The sequence below is a fragment of the Ciconia boyciana genome, chromosome 4, assembly GCF_034638445.1.
Source record: "Ciconia boyciana chromosome 4, ASM3463844v1, whole genome shotgun sequence".
NCBI classification, from domain to species: domain Eukaryota; kingdom Metazoa; phylum Chordata; class Aves; order Ciconiiformes; family Ciconiidae; genus Ciconia; species Ciconia boyciana.
Window position 1 is genome coordinate 3,408,412 of NC_132937.1, and position 20,484 is coordinate 3,428,895.

Consider the following 20,484-nt stretch of genomic DNA (forward strand, 5'->3'; position numbering starts at 1 on the left):
TGTGCCCATTGCCTCTGGTCCCATCACTGGGCACCACTGAAAAGAGCCTGGCTCCGTCCTCTTTGCATCCTCCCTTCAGGTGTTTATATACATTGATGAGATCCCCCCAAGCCTTCTCTTCTGTAGGCTAAACAGTCCCAGCTCTCTCAGCCTTTCCTCATAGGAGAGATGCTCCAGTCCCTTAATCATTTCCTAGCATTACAAAGCATATTTTCAGACATGTACAGTTCCTTACAACTGACGCTTAAGTTTGTATCCAAAGGCTCATCCCAACCACTTGGCATGATTTGCATGACTACACAGTGGACACAACCATTTTTGCATCCATCGTGAAAGGCCTTGAAGTCAATGAAAGTCCATTGGCTTCCACAGGCTTTGCATCAGCTTCCAAACCAGGCTATAGCCCTGTGACACTAACATCATCTATTCCTGTTCCTGCTGTCGTCCTAGTCAGGTAGCTGGCACTCTAGGGCATAAGAAATATTTTTTATCCTTCTTCCCAGTGGTCAGAGACTGGTCTCTTTCGCTGTCTCAGCTTGGCATCAGAAGATATGCTTATGCACTGTGTCCCACATTGGCCACACACACCCCATAAATGAGAGCATAGCACAGCGACACCTGCTTAGTGCCAGCCCGTTCCAACTCAACCTGATATATGTTCACAGCATAGCATTGTGCATAGTGCTAGTACAGATCTAAAAGGAGTCAAATTGATTGACGCTACTAAATGGTGGATTTTAAGGTCCCACCACCTGGCGGATGTGTTCCCCTCTGTGAGTGAATTAAGACTACAGACTCTCACCTCAGCCTTCTCCACTTCAGGCAGCATGTTTCCAAGGAGAAAACAATGCCGATTTCGGGTATTACTCCTGCCTGGGCAGTGTTCTCAGCACAAGCTGTCAGCACACTCAGCATCAGTCGAAACTGAATAGTTAGTCTTAAACTGCCATATCAGCACATGAAAGCATTCATCTTCATCTGAACATCAGGAGCTTTCAGAAGTGTTTAGCTCTTATTTCCCCCCCCCCCCCAAAAAAAAAATTACATTTATTAGTACTGCAATATATTATATGGAAGTGTTATTCTCTGATACCACTGTGCTAAGCAGTGCGCAACATAGAACAAAGATAGCCCCTGACCCAAAAGCTCGCAACTTAAGTAATCTGAAATAGTTGTCCAATTTATGTTGCAGCAATAGATTCAGTTTTCAATTAACATACTTGGATTCAGTGGACCACTCGTGGAAACCCATAGGAATTTTACCAATGGATTTTACTTAATACAGAACAAGGCTTAAAAACAAATATTGGATATCACTGAGATAAACCCACTGTTTTATAGAAAAATAACTACAAGTAAATTCATGTTCTATTTTCTAATTCGGGAATGTTTTTGATTTATCAGCCTACGAGCTCTGTACTGGTATAACATCACTGTTATACTAGTATAAACAAAGTTCAAAAAGGTGTCTGGGTTTCAGTGCAGAAATAAAATTGAACCTTTCCGGAAATACTAGTGTCGGAATATTGGAATTCCTGTATTTTGGGCCAAAATGAGAGAGCGCATTGTCGCTTGCAATGAATTTAGAAGGCAAAACATCTTTCCTTCTAACACTTTGTTACTTCTTGTACTGCATTTACGTGGCAAGGATTTTTGGTAGCGGGGCGGGGGAAACCGCAGGGGTGGCTTCTCTGAGAAGACACCAGAAGCTGCCCCCATGTCGGATAGAGCCAGTTCCAGCTGGCTCCAAAATGGACCCGCCGCCGGCCAAAGCTGAGCCCATCAGCGATGCTGTTGGCACCTCTCTGATAACATATTTAAGAAAGGGTAAAAAATGCTGCACAGCAGCTGTGAGAGAGAGGAGAGAGAAAATGTGAGAGAAACAACTATGCAGACACAAAGGTCAGTGAAGAAGGAGGGGGAGGAGGTGCTCCAGGTGCCGGAGCAGAGATTCCCCTGTAGACCGTGGAGAAGACCATGGTGAAGCAGGCTGTCCCCCTGCAGCCCATGGAGGACCTCACACTGGAGCAGATATCCACACTGCAGCCCGTGGAGAGCCCACGCCGGAGCGGGCTCCTGGCAGGACCTGTGACCCTGCGGGGGACCCATGCTGGAGCAGTCCGTTCCTGAAGGACTGCACCCCATGGAAAGGACCCATGCTGGAGCAGTTCTTGAAGAACTGCAATCTGTGGGAAGGACCCACGATGGAGCAGTTCATGAAGGACTCTATCCCGTGGGAGGGACCCCACGCTAGAGCAGAGGAACAGCATGAGGAGGAAGGAGTGGCAGAGACAAAGCATTATGAACTGACTGCATCCCCCGTTCCCCAACCCCCCTGCGCTGCTCGGTGGGGAGGAGGTAGAAGAGTCAGGAGTGAAGTTGAGCCCGGGAAGAAGGGGGTGGGGGGAAGGTGGGTTTAGTTTTGTCTTTGTTTCTCACTGTCCTACTCTATTTTTAATTGGCAATAAATTAAATTAATCTTCGTCAAGTCTGTTTTGCTCATGACAGTAATTGCTGAGTGATCTCCCTGTCCTTATGTTGACTCACAAGCTTTTTCATTGTATTTTCTCCCCCCGTCCTGCTGAGGAGGGGGAGTGAGAGAGCAGCTGGGTGGGCACCTGGCGGCCAGCCAAGGTCAACCCACCCCTAGAATGTTCCTTCTGTCCCAGGTATGGGAAATATTTTGAAACTATAATATGTCACTGTTAGCATTTTCAGAACATGATTAGTCTTGCCATAACATAATTGAACAACATTGACACTAAGCATCTACTGTAACAAACTGCATTCCACAGTTCTGGCAATATGAACAATAAAAGCAGCAATGTCAAGATAATATCTACATTCAGTTTATAAGATAAGCTATTTTTCTCCATAACAAATTGAGAAGTAATGCAATGAATAACTTCCAAAAGTAACCTGACCATAACAGTCAGCTTGCATTTTAACTGCTGATTTATATCAGCTAGCTGTCACAAATAACTCCCCTAAACAGTTTCCAAAGTGGGCAAACAGGGAAAGGAAGAGGAAAAGAAACACGTCTGTTTCTCGCTTTCTCTATCTTTCACTAGCCTTTCTCTCTCTCTAGCTTTTTATCGATCTCACCTTTTCATTCACTCTCAGTCTCGCACTCACATTCTCGCTTTTGCTTTCTCCCTCTCTTGCTCTCCCCCTCCATTTTGCTGCCTCTTCCTTTCTCGCTTTCTTTCTTGCTCTCTCTTCCTCTAGCTTTTGCTCTTGCTCTCACATGGTGTGGGATAATAACTGAAGATTGGCGAGGAGGACTGTAAACATGCTCAAGTGACTTGCAGCTGGGGTGTAGAAAAATACATATAACATTCTAATTGTTGTTTATCCTTGTTAGAACATCTGTGTTTAGACAACATAGGCCTGTGATAGACTTAGAGGCACCCTATTGAACACGCTTGAGAATCCTGCCCTGCTATGGGAAAGATCAAAGCACAGTGGTAAACTACGCCTGCGTGAATCCCTGATAAACAGGCAAAACCAGCAGGTTCGGTGATCCTCCAGCATGGACCGAGCTCAGCGGTGCCTGCGTCCCCGCTTGCGTGCCTCTGCCCGGGTGCTGCTTCAGGGATCCCCCAGTTGGCGAGGTAACGAAAATAAATTTACTCTTTGCATTTCATCTGTGGTTTTGTGGTTGTTCCTGTGCCCTGCCTGTGCTGACCCACACATTTGGCATAGTCGGCAGGATCCAGGAACAGCCATGCCACGGCCGGCAAAAAAGTCGGGGAACGGGGAGGCCACGACAGTGACTCCCCGTATTCCGGGATGGCCCAGTACTGAGCGCTGGACCCCCGTGGCCACTTTCCTGGCTACATGGGCTCCGCCGGAAGCATGGCCTGAAATAGATGACGGGGCGGTGGTTACTTCCCCCCAGACAATTGAAACGGCTATGCGTGGATTGCCATGGAAAGCGGCATTGGAGTCTTCTCGCAAGTTAGTGGGGAGATTGGGATGGTTATTAGTTACCGGTCTTAGAGCTCTTGACCGTGAAGCTGTGGCATTACGGAGTAAAATGAGAGAGTTGGAAAGGGAAGTCAGGACTTTACAAGATGCAAAGGCGATTGCGCAAGAAGTAATTACTACTCAAGCAGAGCGGTGCCATGGGCTGCAAGGTACTGTAGAGCGGTTGGTAGTGCGTATTGCTAATAAACGAGGGGACGTTCAGAGTTATGGTGTTTGTCTTCCCAAGTAACCGTTACACGTGATGGAGCCCTGCTTTCCTGGAGATGGCTGAACACCTGCCTGCCCATGGGAAGGAGTGAATGAATTCCTTGTTTTGCTTTGCTTGCGTGCGCAGCTTTTGCTTTACCTGTTAAACTGTCTTTATCTCAACCCATGAGTTTTCTCACTTTTATCCTTCCGATTCTCTCCCCCATCCCACTGGGGAGGAGCGAGCAAGCGACTGTGCGGTGCTTAGTTGCCGGCTGGGGCTAAACCACGACAGTCCTTTTTGGCGCCCAACAGGGGTCTGAAAGAGTTCAAGATGATGACAGATTTGATTGGAAAGTGCTGGATTGAATTTATAGCTGTTATTGCTGTTTAGCACAGGCAGGCTCCTGTGCTTGCCATGGGGCTTGCTTGCCTTACTATATATTAGAGTCTAGTGCTCATTAGTGGCTGCTTTTTGCTTTTGCTTCTTGCTGTACTGCTGATCACCTTACTCTGCTGTGCCTGGGAACATTTTGATAACAGCAATGGCCATGTGTCTGGGCTGGCAGATGGCCAGGGCATCGCTGCTGTTTCTGTGCTGCTGTACTGGACAGGCTGGAACTCCAGCGTGAACTCGAGTCAAAGGGACTGTGACCCGTGGATGAGTCCACATGGGAGCAGGACACCCTGAAGCATCTGTGGCCGTAGTTATGTCTGTGCCACAGCAGATACACCTCTGAAGGGATTGTGGCAGATGACTGGGCCGACATTGGCCCCCTGCCCCCTTCGAGGGGGTGGCGATATGTATTCACTGCTGCGGATACAGTGTCAGGACTGTTTTTTGCTAAACCCACCAAATATGCTAATCAACATAGCACAACCGAAGCATTAGAACAACTCATTCATCATTACAGACCTCCTCACCAAATACAAAGTGACCAAGGAACACACTTTAGTGGGCATAATGTCCAAGATTGGGCTCAAGGGCTAGGGGTAGATTGGATATTCTACATTGCCTACCATCCCCAAGCTAATGGCTTGATTGAAAGATTGAATGGGATGTTGAAGGAACAATTAAAAAAAGCTAACCAGTACTAAAACTTTACAACATTGGAGTTCACATCTTACTAAAGCAGGTTTTTTTGTTAAACAGCCAGAATATTCATAATCAAACACCCTATGATCATATTACAACACCTCCAGTACAAAACATGGTGAGGATTGACGTTCTTCCAGATGGTATCTCTCCCAAAATATTAACTACAGGGAAATGGAATTGTTTACACCAACAGATTGCGTGGTGGGACCGCAACCTATTAGTCTAGATGTGAAGATTCATATAATAACCCCTGAGAATGCTGTATGGTTCTGTACCCCAACTTCTCCTCTTATTTTACATCCTCTGTTGATATCAGATTCTCGAGTTCTTGTATTTCAGGTATCTTCGACGAATACCTGTGCCTTATCTAGAGGAGATAGCATTGGAACGGTGTTATTGGTGTCACGAACCCAACACCAAATTGAAGTTCAATCTGAAAAAGCGCAAGCCATAGCTCTTCAATCTGTGTGGGCAATTACCCCACATCAAGTTATCAAACCCGGAGTAATATTAGCTGAAGGAGCTGGAGCAACGGCATATCTATTACTGGAAGGAGATGACACTCCTGTTTTCCTCCTTATCACAGGTTGGCTCATCGTGCTTTGTCGTCTTGTACTACAAGCACATGCCCTGGATACATTTCCGCGAGATCAACATGTAAATACTTGGATTTGGTTGGCCTCTACTGTAACTAACTCATCTGCCTTTTGTATTAAGGGAAGATTAACAGCTGCAGATCTCTTGACAACGTGTTTCATTGGCGTGCCAACCCCAGTAGCAGTATTACAGAATTATACTATGCTAAGTGATTTTGATATTAATGTTTTTCATTGCTATTTTTTCTGAGTAGGTAACGGCCGTATGCCAATGAACATTACAAAATCGATTGGCGATGGACTATCTCCTCCTTCGACACCATAAACGCCACTCCGATTTTGAAGGCATGCGTTGCTTCAACATAACTGATGAATCAGCCAGCGACATTCAACATCTCCAGGACTTAATGCATCAAATGAAACAATCTACTGGTGGTGCCTGGCTAGCTGAGTGGTTTAATTCCCTGACAGGATAGGTGGGAGACCTGATTCAAAGCATTATTGTAGGGATATGTTTATTCCTTTTTCTACATGTGTTTATTATGTGCCTCTGTAAATCACCCTGCCCTACACCCCACAAGCCCAAATGGACACCTGGGCCCTGCCTGTGCTGACTCACACACATGGTTTCTTGCTTTTGCTCCATCGCGTTCTCTCTTTCCCTCTCTTGCTTTCTCTCTCTCGCTCGGTCTCTTGCTTTTGCCCCTCGCTTTCTCTCTCTTGCTTGCTCAGTATTTATCTCTCTCCCACTTTCTCTCTCTTCAGCTCGCTTGGTCTCTTGTGTGCTTTCTCATGCTTTCTTTCTCTCTCACACTCTCGCTTTTGCTGTCTCTCTTGGTTTGTCTGTCTGCTCCCCCTCTTTCCCCCCCTCTCTTTCTCACTATTTCTCCCTCCCTTTCTCTTTCTCTCTTCCTATCTTACTCTCCCTCCCTTTCCTTCTCTCTCTTTAACTCTCTCTCTCCATCCCTCAGAACTATTTATCTTTCTTTTAGTAGCTCTCTTTTCTGTTCCTCTTTTTCTCTCTCTCTTCCACTCTCTCTACCTCTCTCTTCCTCTCCCTCTTTTTTATCTTTCTTCCCCCTTCTCTTTATTTCTCTGTCTCTTTCTAACTTTTCCTTTCTCCTTCTTTGTCTCTGTTGCTCTCTGTCTTGCTTTCTCTCTTTTTTGATCTCTCTCCATCTCTTTCTCACCCCCTAATTATCTCTTTCCCCCTCTGTTTTTCTCTCTCCCTCCCTCCCCCGTTCCTCTGTTGTGGGTTAACCCCGGTAGGCAGCTAAGCCCCACACAGCTGCTCACTCAGTCCCCCTCCAGTGGGATGGGGAAGAGAATCGGAAGGGTAAAAGTGAGAAAATGCATGGGTTAAGATAAAGACAGTTTAATAGGGAAAGCAAAAGCTGTATGCACAAGCAAAGCAAAATAAGGAATTCATTCACTACTTCCCATCTTACTTTTCCAGGAAAGCAGGGCTTCATCACGTGTAACGGTTACTTGGGAAGACAAAATGCCATCACTCCGAACGTCCCCTCCTTCCTTCTTCTTCCCCCAGCTTTATATGCTGCGCATGACGTCATATGGTATGGAATATCCCTTTGGTCAGTTGGGGTCAGCTGTCCCGGCTGTGTCCCCTCCCAATCCCTTGTGCACCCCTCACTGGGGGCGGGCAGAGTGAGAAATAGAAAAGGTCTTGATGCTGTGTAAGCACTGTTCAGCAATAGCTAAACATGGGTGTGCTATCAACACTATTTTGGTCACAAATCCAAAACATAGCACCATACGAGCTACTGTGAAGAAAATTAACTCTGCCCCAGTCAAAACCAGTACATCACCCTTTCTTGATCTTGCCAACTCCCCAATAACATTTTTTCACTTTCTTTCTTTTTTTTTTTTAAGAAACAGGACAATAAAAGTCTAATTGAAAAAAATACATTTTTCAATGGAATTTTCCATAGCTATTTTATCTACATTACTCTCAATAAATTTAACTCGCATACACAATAAATGAAAGCTGTTATCAACACAGAATATCAACAACAGTAACTGTTGTTAAAAGACATTTTATGGTATCCCACTGTGTTTTAGCAAAGTTAAATGAAAACATTGAAATCGACTGGCAATACTACAATAAACGTTGTGGCACAAACTTCTCTACGTAAGTCCTTCAGATTAAAAGGCAAAGCATTTCTGACAGTCTGTGACAGAGTGAAATCCAACCCGCACTCAACATATCAAAGACCAGGAAGCTCCATTCCATTAAATATTTAGGTCCTTCAAATACAAAACCAAAGCAGCAAAACAAGACAGACAGGCAGAACCAACCAACCAAACAGAACAACCTTACCTTTCACAAGCTCGGACGGTCCACGCAGCAATTATCCATAATGAGATACTAAAAACCAACAGTACAGTTCCTGGACATATTGTCATTAAAGTCTTCATAACAAAACGGGTATTGAAGTTTATCTTATTTAACGCTCCAATGCTTCTAGATGATGCATCAGTGAAAAGTTTGCTATGCAAAAGCATAACTCTGGCAATAAGATACAGCCTTAAGAACATTGGTATAGATAAAATAATATCCACATCAGCTGTTGTTGTGGATGGAGCGTAAGAAAAGGCAAGCCGGGCCGTCCATGTGAATGTATAGTTCCCAGGTATGGGATGTATAGCACATACAAGTATTTCCAAGCAGATAAAGAAAATACGCTCATAAGTCATGGCTATTCTCCAGTCATCTGCTCCATTGTCCACCATGAATAACTGAAATGATAAAATATAAGGTTAACTTTAGTATGCCATTAACAAACGTTGTTATTATTCCATTTTAAAATACCATCATTTTCAGAGCTGCTAATGACCACTAAAACCAAGATAAATATGCCATTTCAGCAAATGACATTACTAAGTCACTACTAAGTGAATGTGATTTTGGTTAAGCCAAAAAGAATGTTTTTGTGCACTATTTTTAAAACTGTATATGAAACTGAATTTCCACATATTATTTACTAAGATTTTTTCATATTTTTGTTTAATTGTCATTTTTGATAAAACAAAACTCTGTGCCAATTTAAACCTCGTCCCTTCAAAATCAATTGCTTATTCAAAGTTCATAGACTCAAGAAGCATTTAAGAAAGGTTTTTCAGGACGGAAATCTAAATTACAAATTGAAAATGCTTTCTGCAGTACAACGTTAAGACTTCTTTAGAGCACATCAATGCTTCAGACAGGAGAGATTATAGCTTCAGTAGAACTATTCAAGCTTTCTTCAAATTTCAGGTACCAATATAGACCAACGCAGGCTGCAAAACCATCCAAGAAACTACATAAAGACACTAAAAGATAACTCATAGTGAAAAATCAGTTCAACTGTACCTCAACTACTAGCAATACCTGAACTAGCTGTTTTAAAGCTAGGTTGACCATGTCTAAATGAACTGTAGTCACACCTTCAAAAAACCAAAAATGAAAAGCAGAGGCCTGCAAACACCAGAGTAGCCTAGGTAGCCAGGTGAGGTCTATTAGTAGCTGAAAATTAAATGCACATGTATGTAGGTCCTTGCAGAATCAAAGCCTTCAGTTTACCACCCAGGAACAAAAGTAATAAACCACTTCACACTGTTTAGTAAATGTTGTTCCTGAAGATTTACTAACTAAATACTTAATTGAACAATATTTGTCACTAGTAGAGAGTAGGGATATGCAAGGTAACTTTTCAAAAAAGGAAAATAATCCATAATGACAAAGAACATGCAATCTCAGCAACAGGAGAAGACCTTCACACCACTTCTAGTCTGAATCTAGACAAGGCTGTTCAGTAAATATATAATCGGAAATAAAAAACTTTTGTAGGATTTTAAAAATTAGATTATTCAAAAACTTAGAAGTAATTTAAGGGGTGAGAAGGTGAAATACACAAAGAATGTCCTTCCAAACGTAAGAAAACTATTTCCAGCATGCTACACACCATATACAGGGCCAAACAAGCAATTCCTCATCTGCATTGCTTTTTCCCCCTTTCCATCCTTCAAAAGTTTAGAAATGCAAGCCTGAACTCTCTGTATATGTCCTTTAGAGATCCAAAAACACATTCTACGTCTTCCTCCCAACACATTCAGTTTGTCTTCCAGAAAATTGCTCCAGTTCTTTGTTTAAGAAAGTGATAACAATAAATTAGCTTTATTGTAGTTGGAGTGACACTAAAAGAAAGAAAGAAGTTAACCACAGTGAGAAACAAACAAAACAAAAAAATCCAACCCAAATTCTTTTATTTTTGGACCTGTTTTTTGCTCCTTCATGTTCCTTCTCTTTATTTTAGGTATAGTTCTTACCTCCACTGCAATACTATTAAAGCCAAAGAAACATAGTGTTGAATTAAGCTAAAGAAACACACTCAGTGAATTCAATGTATGCAACATGAGCACATACACTTTCTTTTACCTGTGGTCTTTCTGAAGACTTTGTATGCTAGATATAAAAATGAAATTCATACTGGTAGGAAGGCAAATCTATCTATTTATTTATTACCAAAAGACAGTTGGTTTGCACTTAGCAAATGTACTATTTGATATAAAGGGCCAAACTTTCAAAATGCAATGAGGCTCAAGTGCATTTGATTCTTGTGATTAGCCTCTAAATGCTGTCAGTCAGATCACACAAATGATAAAACAGCTATAAAAGAGGTCCAGGTATTTAGAGCACCCAGAATACAGATGAATAGTAACCAGTTTAACTGAATATGAGATAGATAATATCAAATCCCTCAAATGTTGTGTGGTTTTCTGAAGAAAAGAATAAACGAATGACACAGCTGACCATTTCAGTTCTCAGATACATATCAAATAACATGTAAATCAGCAGTTTTTAAAAATTTCTTTTAAAGTTGCAGAATATGCTGGAAAAGCAATGGTCTTTTGTCCTCCCTTTTTACCTACCGTCTTCACAGATTTCAATATGAATACTATATGCAGAAAGGCAATTCAAGAAAAATGATACCTTAAGTATTGATTCGATTCAAAAGATGAGAATAGAAGAATGTTGAGTTAAACTTAGACATCAAAATTTGATATTACAATTTTCATAAAAGAAAATTATATTTAATCACTTTTAAAAAAACTTTAGGATATCATTATGAAACATATACTTAAGAACATATTCAGTTGTCAGCAGAAGAAATCCTAATATGCTACAAAGAAAGAAGTTTCTCAGTAGTGCTAAGTGGAATGGGTTATGTTTGCAGGCACAGAAAATCCTTATCAACTTCCCTTGACTTTGGCTAAGCCCATTGCTTCTAAGAAAAATAATATTTGAAAGTGATAATGTCTTCAGCTGTCACATAATGAGATTTAGGAGGTGAAAACACAGAAGGTAGAAAGCACCAGAAGCCACAGAAGACCACAGATCCAGTACAAATATTCCTATTTTAAAAAATAGTAACATTTCAAAATCATATTTATGAGGTAAATTTCCATACAAATCCGTGTCTCTAAATTCAGTCCATGAAATACAGGAATATCAAATATTCTGGAACAAAATAGGCTGTGGATAAAAAGTCAATTGGGATGTACTGAAAATAGATAGAAATTAGTACAGGATTTCATGTACATTTTATATGCTTGCAAAACCTACTAAATGCAATTGTTAATTTTTAATTTGGAAAATGCAGTGGTATTTGCGTGTTCCTGCTTGCTTGGTTGTGTACATTTACTATTTGGAAAGCAAGGAGGGAAAATGAATGAAGGAGAGAAAGAACAGCTGAACAGCACAATTTAAAGGGGGGTGTGTGTGTGTATATTTTTAAATTTTTTTAAATATATATATATATATATATATATATCCCCTCTCAGCTGCTTTCAGTCAATTCTGTTATAATAACCATGCATTCATTTTATGATACTACTCCCCATTCGAATGGGGAATGATGCTAGTAATAAAAAGAGAACAAGCTCTTCCTATAAAATTGAGTCCTGCAGCCTATGCAGAAGGCCAAACTCCAGTCAAGGTCAAAGATGTTATGCCTGCTCATAGCTTTCAAATTTCTTATTAATTATTAGTCTAACATTGAAATCTAATTTAAGTTCTTCATCAATGTTCTGTAAAGCTTCTTCAAATACAGAACTACCATCTACCTTTACTAAGCCTGCACTCTATAAGACAAATTTTTAAAAGTTATTTTCATCTGAAATTATATAATGCACTTCCAAGATGTGGTATGTAAAAATAAGACATGAATCTTAAACTATAAATAAACTTGATGTTTCTAACACCACACAGTATAAATATAAAAACAGATAGCACATCATAGATATTAATGGGTGTTTGTGTATTTACATAACAATTTGTGTTAAATTCATATAACACCAGATTAGAAAAAGAGAAACAAATTCAGAGTAGACAGATTGCACACAATGACAACTTAGATCAGAGACTCCCTGAAGCTACTTAAAAGAAAAGTAGAGAAATTAATTTTGTAAATCATTAGTATATGAAAACAAATTCCTAGCAGGCTATCTGAGGATGTTGGTGAATGCAAAGTACAAGGAAATTGGCCAGTTTCTTTACAATCCCAGTAGAAGAACAAATGTGAAAACAGTATCAGTGCTCTGCTGTAAGGAATAAAAAGGAAGCGATAAACAATGATAAAGTAGCATCAGCTGTACTCCTTGAGGCATTCCTTGCAGAAGGAGATTCAACTGTACTCACAAAGGCATTGTGGAAATTGTTTCATTTAAAAATCCAAATTTTAAATGCTTAAATACTGGAGTCGCTTTACCCTTATAAAAGAACTGATGGAACTACGACACAGACTAGTAAAATATAGCCTCTGTGGCTGCTGTTCTACCAAAGTTTTGACCAAACATTTTTCTATAGCTTCTAGTCCCCAAAATATCACTTAGGCAACTAAAAACAGCATTATAGTCCTCAGAGAGGAAGAAGCTATTAAGTACAAATGATTGAAAATCATATGGTGGTTGGAGATAGACATCTCAAGCCTTTCCCTAACTAGGGGATGAAAAACGCCTTCTTCCATCATCAGAAGGCATATAATCAAGTGGTCTATAAATTATCCAAAGGCCTGTCCTCGATCTTGGAGAGCCTGTAGGAATTCCTGAGGACTCTACATCCTGAATACAGTGCCACAGAGCAGAGAAGTTAGCAAGTTTAAGTCTTATATAAAGCCATGAGGCATCGAACACCTTCTGCATGCAAAGCACAGAAGGCAAAGAATAATGTTTTTGACAAAACTACATGAAAGCCTTGTTATCTTATATTTTCCAGAATGTTTCCCACATCCAGAGTTAAGACCAAATTTTCTAGTAGGTCATTAGAAATTGATCCACAAGATCTTGTGGATATAGCTATCTACACGAATGAAACATTCTTAGTTTGTTCAAATGGGGAAGTTAGACTATCATTCATACATGTATATGCACATACACACACCCCCCTAATTATAAAAATGCCAATTTAAAAGAATGATTGTAGAAGTCTGGTACTTAGTTTCATCATAAAAATGATTTTTTGCATAGCATATTTATTTAAATTTGGTATCTCTATGCAAAATGAGTTTTTCATGGTTATTGATATCTTACTATACACACTGTGTATGTCAGTGCATGTAAAGAAAATTTCATGTTAATGCGTGCTGGTGGCTAAGTAGGCTCGAAATGCTTCCCTCAAAGACAGCATTAAATCTGACCATCTCAGGAAGAGATGTGTAACTGAGGCTCAGACTACTTATGGTCTTTGTGTACCATATTTTCCAATGTGCAGCATCAAAACCTGCACATTAAAATACACCTGAATAATATACATCATAGTTACTATGACAGGGCGCACGCAGGGAGGAACATAGCCACAACCATTTCAATAAACGTATATGTGTTACTCAACACACTTATCAGGTTTGTCCATGTCTTTTTTAACCTCTGTCCCTCGGATCATTATAAAAACACTAGCCCAAATACTCTATGAGATAACAAAGAAAGGACACGATCACATAAACTAACATAAGGTTAAATTCTGCCTCCCCATATTTTCCTTCTGTTCTAAATCAGATACTGACAGTATTCTTTTTTGCTTTCTCTCTCCAAAGATATTCTGAGGCATTGCTCAATATTTTTAAATGCTACAGGCCAGACTTTCAGCTCTATCATTTGTCTCAAACAACTGTGAAATGGCTTAATCCCTGACAGCCTGTGGTGCCAAGGAACCATTACAACACTCAGCAATTGCTGGGACATATGGAATTTCTTTTCATGTAGTTCTCCCTGTATGTATGTGCTTCAGGGACCCAAAGAGGGTGGGATGCTCCTAAAACTGCCATTCTTTCTTCCCAGTAACCTTCTATGCAGGTGATAGTGTCAAGAAGTGAAATCCAAGGACTCCAAGGGAAAAAAAAGGATGTTCCTAGATATCCAGATTTCTTCCCCAGTGCTACAGAGAAGAAGAAACTCCCGAGAAAAGCATTATTAAAAGATATTTCATGAGGCAATCTCCTACTTTAATTTAGTTTGGACTCTTGATGGAACAATCACACTTGAGCTTCCTCAGATTTTTAAACAATGGTGAGATATTTACTTATATGAATTTTTATGAGCCTTTGAACCAAATCAGAGGTCCAGAAATAGAAGCCCACCACTCGGGGTTACCATATTCATTTGAGATACTCAGTAGACCCATCAGTAAGTGACTGAATTAAAGTTACTGAATAAGGAGTTCTTTCAAAGTCAGTGTCCACTAAAGGTATTTCTTCATTTAAATAATATTCTTCATTTAACACTTATTCTATTATATAATATATTCAGACCCCACTCCCTCCAGCAAGGTAAAACACAATGAGAATAAGCTCCTTAAGTTACAACATTTAGAAAACTTCCATCCAGCACCAACAGTTCCCAAAAGCTCCTGTGACCGGGGTTGACAGTCAAAAATGTTCTCCAAGCAGATGCAGAAGGAACACGACTTAGTAAAGCTCTGAATATAGCATAAGTGGAGGAAGATTAATACAGCAAGAATGGTTTAGGTAGGAGTCCTGTTCCTTTCCTTTGCACAAACATGCAAAACGGGAAAATGGGACCAGTGCACTAAAGAAGTATTTTTATTGTTTCATACTATGTATTGTTCTGTTATTTAAAAAGTAAAGACTAAAAAAGAAAAGGAAATGCATGTTATTACATAACAGATATGTTTGCTAGTAAATAGACTGGGTGACCCAGAGCAATCCAAAGTAGCTGCTCCATACAATTGATAGAGACGGAATGAAAAACATACATAGTTTTAAAACCATGCTGTTGTTCCCAGGAATCTAAGGACAGAGCAGGTTATTTGCCTGTAGCAAATCTTCACAAAACATTCCACCAGCTAAGCTAACTTAAATACAACTTGTTTAGAACCTGACTTCCATCTGCTGACGCTCCACACTACCCCCTACTTCTACTGGCCTGTTCTGGCTCACTCTCACTGCTGAGAGTGTAGCTGGACGTTAGCTATGCCAGCTTTATTACACCTGAAAGGGAAAGTGGCAAAGAAATATTGAATGGATTGCTTAGGTTCCCTTTGCACCTTCACAAATAGGAACAACAAATGACCACATTGAAAAAATTAGTATACTAATAAAATATTTCCAAAACAAAAACATCTCTTTAAAACCCTTTTCTGGTCTTGTAGGTGGTCTGCTATAACTAGTGCACTAATCTTAGCAGTACTGGGATAGAAACATTAGTCAGATTCCAGAGTTAGGGATTAATTTAGTTTTGCACTGAAGCAGCAATTCCAAGACTGTGTATGAAGAACATAGCACATCTTCCCACAAAATATCAGTACTTTTATACAGAACTAATTTTAGAATGCATCTTGTAAGAAACCTAGTGCTCTCTGTCATATTTTTCCCCATTTCAAGTATCTCAGAAATAAAGTAACTCTAATTCTACAATATTCTTGTGGAAGCAAAATTCACTGAGGTGAACTATCTACATTTCAGTATTTTTATGTTGTTAATTTTAAATGATCCTTTTACAATTATTGATTTAGGATTTAGTTTTCTTCATTCATCACAAAAATTAATTTGTTTTACAGATCACTGCATGAAGAACTGCCATCTCCCAACACGGCTGCCATCAGCCACTGTTCCCAATGTGAGAGAAGCCTTATTCTCTTCAGGGAAGATCAGCTTCATTACTACCGGGAAAACTAGAACCAATTAAAAAGGGATATATTCACTGAAGAAATTGGCAATATTTTTGCAAGGGAATAGGGAAACAGAAGTTAAAGGAAGAAATACTGAATCTGAAGCTAGATAAAATGAGCTAATTTATTCATTCTGCCAAAGGAGTAACACCTGTGACTCTAGACTTAAGAATGTATTTTTAAGGAAAGATAAACCTGATGTCCTGATAAACTTCTAACAGCCTCACTAAAAAATGCTCAGAACAAGGGTGCATTTGAATGAACAATGCTAGATATTGTCAGGCCAACCATTCAGTGGCCTGACCATTAGATACGACCTCCTCCTATGTCCTAAGGAGGCTGCTGGAAACAAGCATCTTCTACATTTAATTTCCATGCAAAAGGCCTCAGATCCTTTCAGTCACTGTTCATTAGATGCTTGACCAATGTTAAAGAATTTTCTATCCTGCCTTCTGTGTCTTATGCATTACAGTGCTGCTTTTCAGAGACAGTGGGCACCTGTAACTTTTCCTGGGTCAACATGCTCTGCAGATATAATCTATTCAAAAATGTACTGAATGGAACTAAACCTAAATATTTATCAAATAAATACTCCTAAAGTGATAATTTAACAGATATGATGTCTCTAGATTTCTTATAATCAGCATGCTTTTCTGTTGTATGGAATGTGTATTAAGCTTCACTGGCACAAGGTAATTTTCAAGCCTGTACATGAAGCTACTATATCCTGGACCAAAACTGGCACATGATGAGATTTGTTGTCACCTGATCCAAGGCCTATTAAAATAAACAGAAAAATTTCAGTAATTTTCAACAGGTTTTAGATCAGAATAAAATTATCACTCAAAGTTTATTTATTGATTTTCACCTGTTATTCAACAGACTTGCTTTCTGTGCTCTTAATCTTCATTTGTTTTTGCAGCAGCAGTCTTAGCTAATGATTCAGCGTACTTAAGCAAAGGCAAGCTAGACTTTTGTTTCTTTTGGCATGGAGTCAACAGAAGAAGAAAGACAAGGAGATAAACATGTACCACCACAGGGAAGGCAAAAGGATTACATAGATATAAACAAGTTTGCCTGCAGAATACCCATTAGTGCTTGTGATGGGAAACTGTAAGGGAGTTTAACTTCATATTTCTTAGGGAATGCAGGATTTTTCTGAAGAACTTTCCAGTAAGATAATTAAAGCCCCATAAGCAGTGTTTATTAGAATCATGCATTATGGAATTTATTTGCACAATAAATAAGTCAAGAAATGTATTTATTAACATCCACTTATGTTTCCTAGTACTGCCTGCTCCATTTCTTCAAGGTTTCGGGAGACAGGGAAAAGGAGAAAAGACTCTTGAGTCTTCAGCAAGATATTTGGGCTCACATGTGTGATAATTTTCCATAATGTTAATGAAGACTGAAAATGTTTCATTCCAAATCCATCAGTATCACATGATTTTCCCACCACTTCAGAACAATCTAGGGACTGAGGGTGCTTTCTCCCTGGAGACCTGGAAAGTGATGGACTGAATTCTAAAAATGAACTCTGCTGTGACAACAATGGCTTAACCTTAACTTTGAAGTTTGCATGACTTTCCATAGGAGTTCTACTTGAGCATGAACTGACAGTCCAATTTATGTGTGTTCAGAAATCTCAATTCACATACAAAAAAATGAAGATTTCTATTAATTTCTGCCAAATAACAACAATTTTCATTTTTCTGTATGAGTGAGAGCATCTGTATCAAGGGAAGAGGGAGAAGAGGTTCAGATTCAGTCCAGAAGAACACAGGTTACCATTATTCAAGAAAGGCAATAGAAGGGCAACATTTATTTACAGAAGGGATACCCTAAGTAGTCCAGCACCAAAGCAAAAGTATCCCAGTGGACATAGTCCTCCTACCCTGTGACAGCCATCTTTCAGGAAATACCAGGCTGTGACAGAATACCCAAGAAAGGGAATTAAAGACATCTTATTAGCAACCTTAGAGAATTTTGGTTTTAATCCTTTGTTTTGAGTAATATAAGGAAGTGCCAGTAAAACTTCAGGAACTGTACATTTTAAAAGCATTTCTATCTATCTCCAGCAGCACAAGAGAGAGACAGAGAGGTCTACTTTCTCAGTAAAAGTAGAAAAAAATTGCAGCTTTACCATGTGAACTGTTATCAAAAAGTTTCTTAACTTCCACCCAATTATTAATCTAACAGCAAATTGCATTAGGGAAATGTGGAATGGGACAATAAGTTGTCTAGAAACAACAATTTTAATCATGTTGTATGCTGCTATTTTAATTATGTAAAATATCATGAAGTAACAAACTGTTTATGCATGAAGTGGGCAATTTATACATTGTAAATTATTATGATAATCGGATGATACTATCTTCTTAGCTCTTCCCTCCTCCACCTCTTCGAAAGTGTATTTCTCAGCTGGAACAGTAGTCAGAGAAATACCTGTTCTAGGTTGGGATAACAATGAGTTACATTTTTCCTACCAGTCTTCCAAACTGAATCAACAACCACACAAGCTTAGAGAGTGAGTAATAAATATTTCATAATCTCCCAAGTGTGATGTTTTTAACAACATTACAAGCATGACAACAATGAACCAAAAGGAGAATACACAGATTTGGGGTTGTCACCATACTTGGTTCCAACATCATTACTGTTGTTCATCTGGCTTTTTCCTGGGAGAGGGAGGGAGGGAGGTGAAGGAAGCATTGTTTGTGGTTTTATCCTCTTTTCTGGAAATGATAATGTAGGCTAAGAATTATCATTTAAAACTACCTGGTTTCATTTGTTTGTTATTATAGTCTTAACATTAAGTCACATTTAATAAATATAATAGCACCTGAATAACAGGATAACTATCACACTAACTAATAATAATAATACATAATAACACTAATAACTAATAATACAGAATAACTAATAATAACACTAATTGTACTTATTATTATACTAATAATAACACTAATAGCTAATAATACAGAATAACTAATACGCTGCAATCACTGAAAACCTATTTGAAGAAAGCATTTTAACATTTCCAATATTTCACAAAACTGCACAGCAGCCAAACAGTTATTTTTGTCTAAATACTGCAGCTATGCCATTCTGGAGACTTTGGTCTGTCAAATGCAGAGCTGTTTCATAGAATGCAAAAATGAATCTGTTTTGCTAATAGGTTTAGAATGCAAGGCTAAAAATATGTCCAAAATTATGCATGTGCCGTCAGGCAGCAGCAGAACTCACCTGGCTGTGCTGCGGGAGGGAAGCTGGGGAGGCTGGCAGCCGCCCTCCCCGCAGCACAGGTTGCTCTGAGCCAGGCCCAGCCCAGCCAAGGGCGCCCCGGATAACGTGCAACGTGCGGAGCTGTCTGCGGTGCTGAAAAGGAGGCGGAGGACACCCCCCCACCCCCACCCCCACCCCTTATATACTGAAGGTGCTCCTGTTCCTCTACTGCTTATAAACTAAAAAAGAAAAAAGAAGAAGAAAACAAAAAAGGAAAAAAAAACCCCCCATTTATCTCACATCCATATAATATTCTTGTGAAGAATCCCTATAAGTCTTAAATCTCCCTTCCAACTCCCTTAAAATAGGATGTTCAGCAAGTCTGGGACAAGCAAACTCACAGTTTGATTTAACTGACGAGCTGATTGTTTTCAAAACAGAACACATAGGCAAGGTCTTTTAAATGGACAGACTACAGTCACCTGCTATACTGTTAGGCACTACCATAGAGTTGCTTGCAGCGTGGCTGTTCAGACTTCCTACCAAGAAATCAAGGGCACAGACTACTGAAAAAAAAAGCAGCAGCTGATTTTGGTTAGCAGACATTTTATGTCACCAGGTGCTTCTAAATATTAAATCTGCAAGCACTACTAATTGCTAAACTTTCATCTTATTTCCCAACATATTTTAGTTCGTGTTTTGCAGGAAAATCTACTTTTCTTTCAGGTAGGTTTGCTCCTATCAGACTATGAAACATACCACACTGCAAGCAAAATACATTGCCATTCTGTTCTGTACAACAAAATGTATTGTCTTGATGAATTCCTGCAAATTTACACTATACTTACTGATAAAGTCTAAGTACCTTTCAGAGAAGAATAAGAAAGGAATGATCAAATTTGAACAAGATCAGCAAACAGCTGGTGCTCCAGGACACAATCAACCATCTATGGGCATGATTCTACAGACCTGATTCAATAAATATTCCACTGCACATAGCAGGATATTTGCCTGAATTAAAGGCAAGTATCCCTTCAGAAAACAGTCAGTTTTAAAGATTATTTAAAAATCGTTACATTATCGGGCTTATGCAGTATTTTCTTTCACTTGGAGTAGGTTCTGTACATTTCTAAGCTAAAGTATTTTAAAGATACTTCTTGTTTTCAGAGTTAAGGTGTAACATAAATTTAGCACCATAGATGGAT

The 20,484-nt window shown here is 39.5% G+C and overlaps 1 protein-coding gene across 1 annotated transcript in view; it reads right to left on the bottom strand.

Moving 5' to 3' along the window:
* LOC140651515 (small conductance calcium-activated potassium channel protein 2-like) overlaps positions 1-20,484 on the bottom strand; it is a 96,687-nt gene that overhangs the window by 72,420 nt on the left and 3,783 nt on the right. The window contains exon 3 of the mRNA XM_072861057.1: positions 8,210-8,628. Coding sequence (XP_072717158.1) covers positions 8,210-8,628 — 419 coding nt within the window. The remainder of the gene's footprint in view (positions 1-8,209; positions 8,629-20,484) is intronic.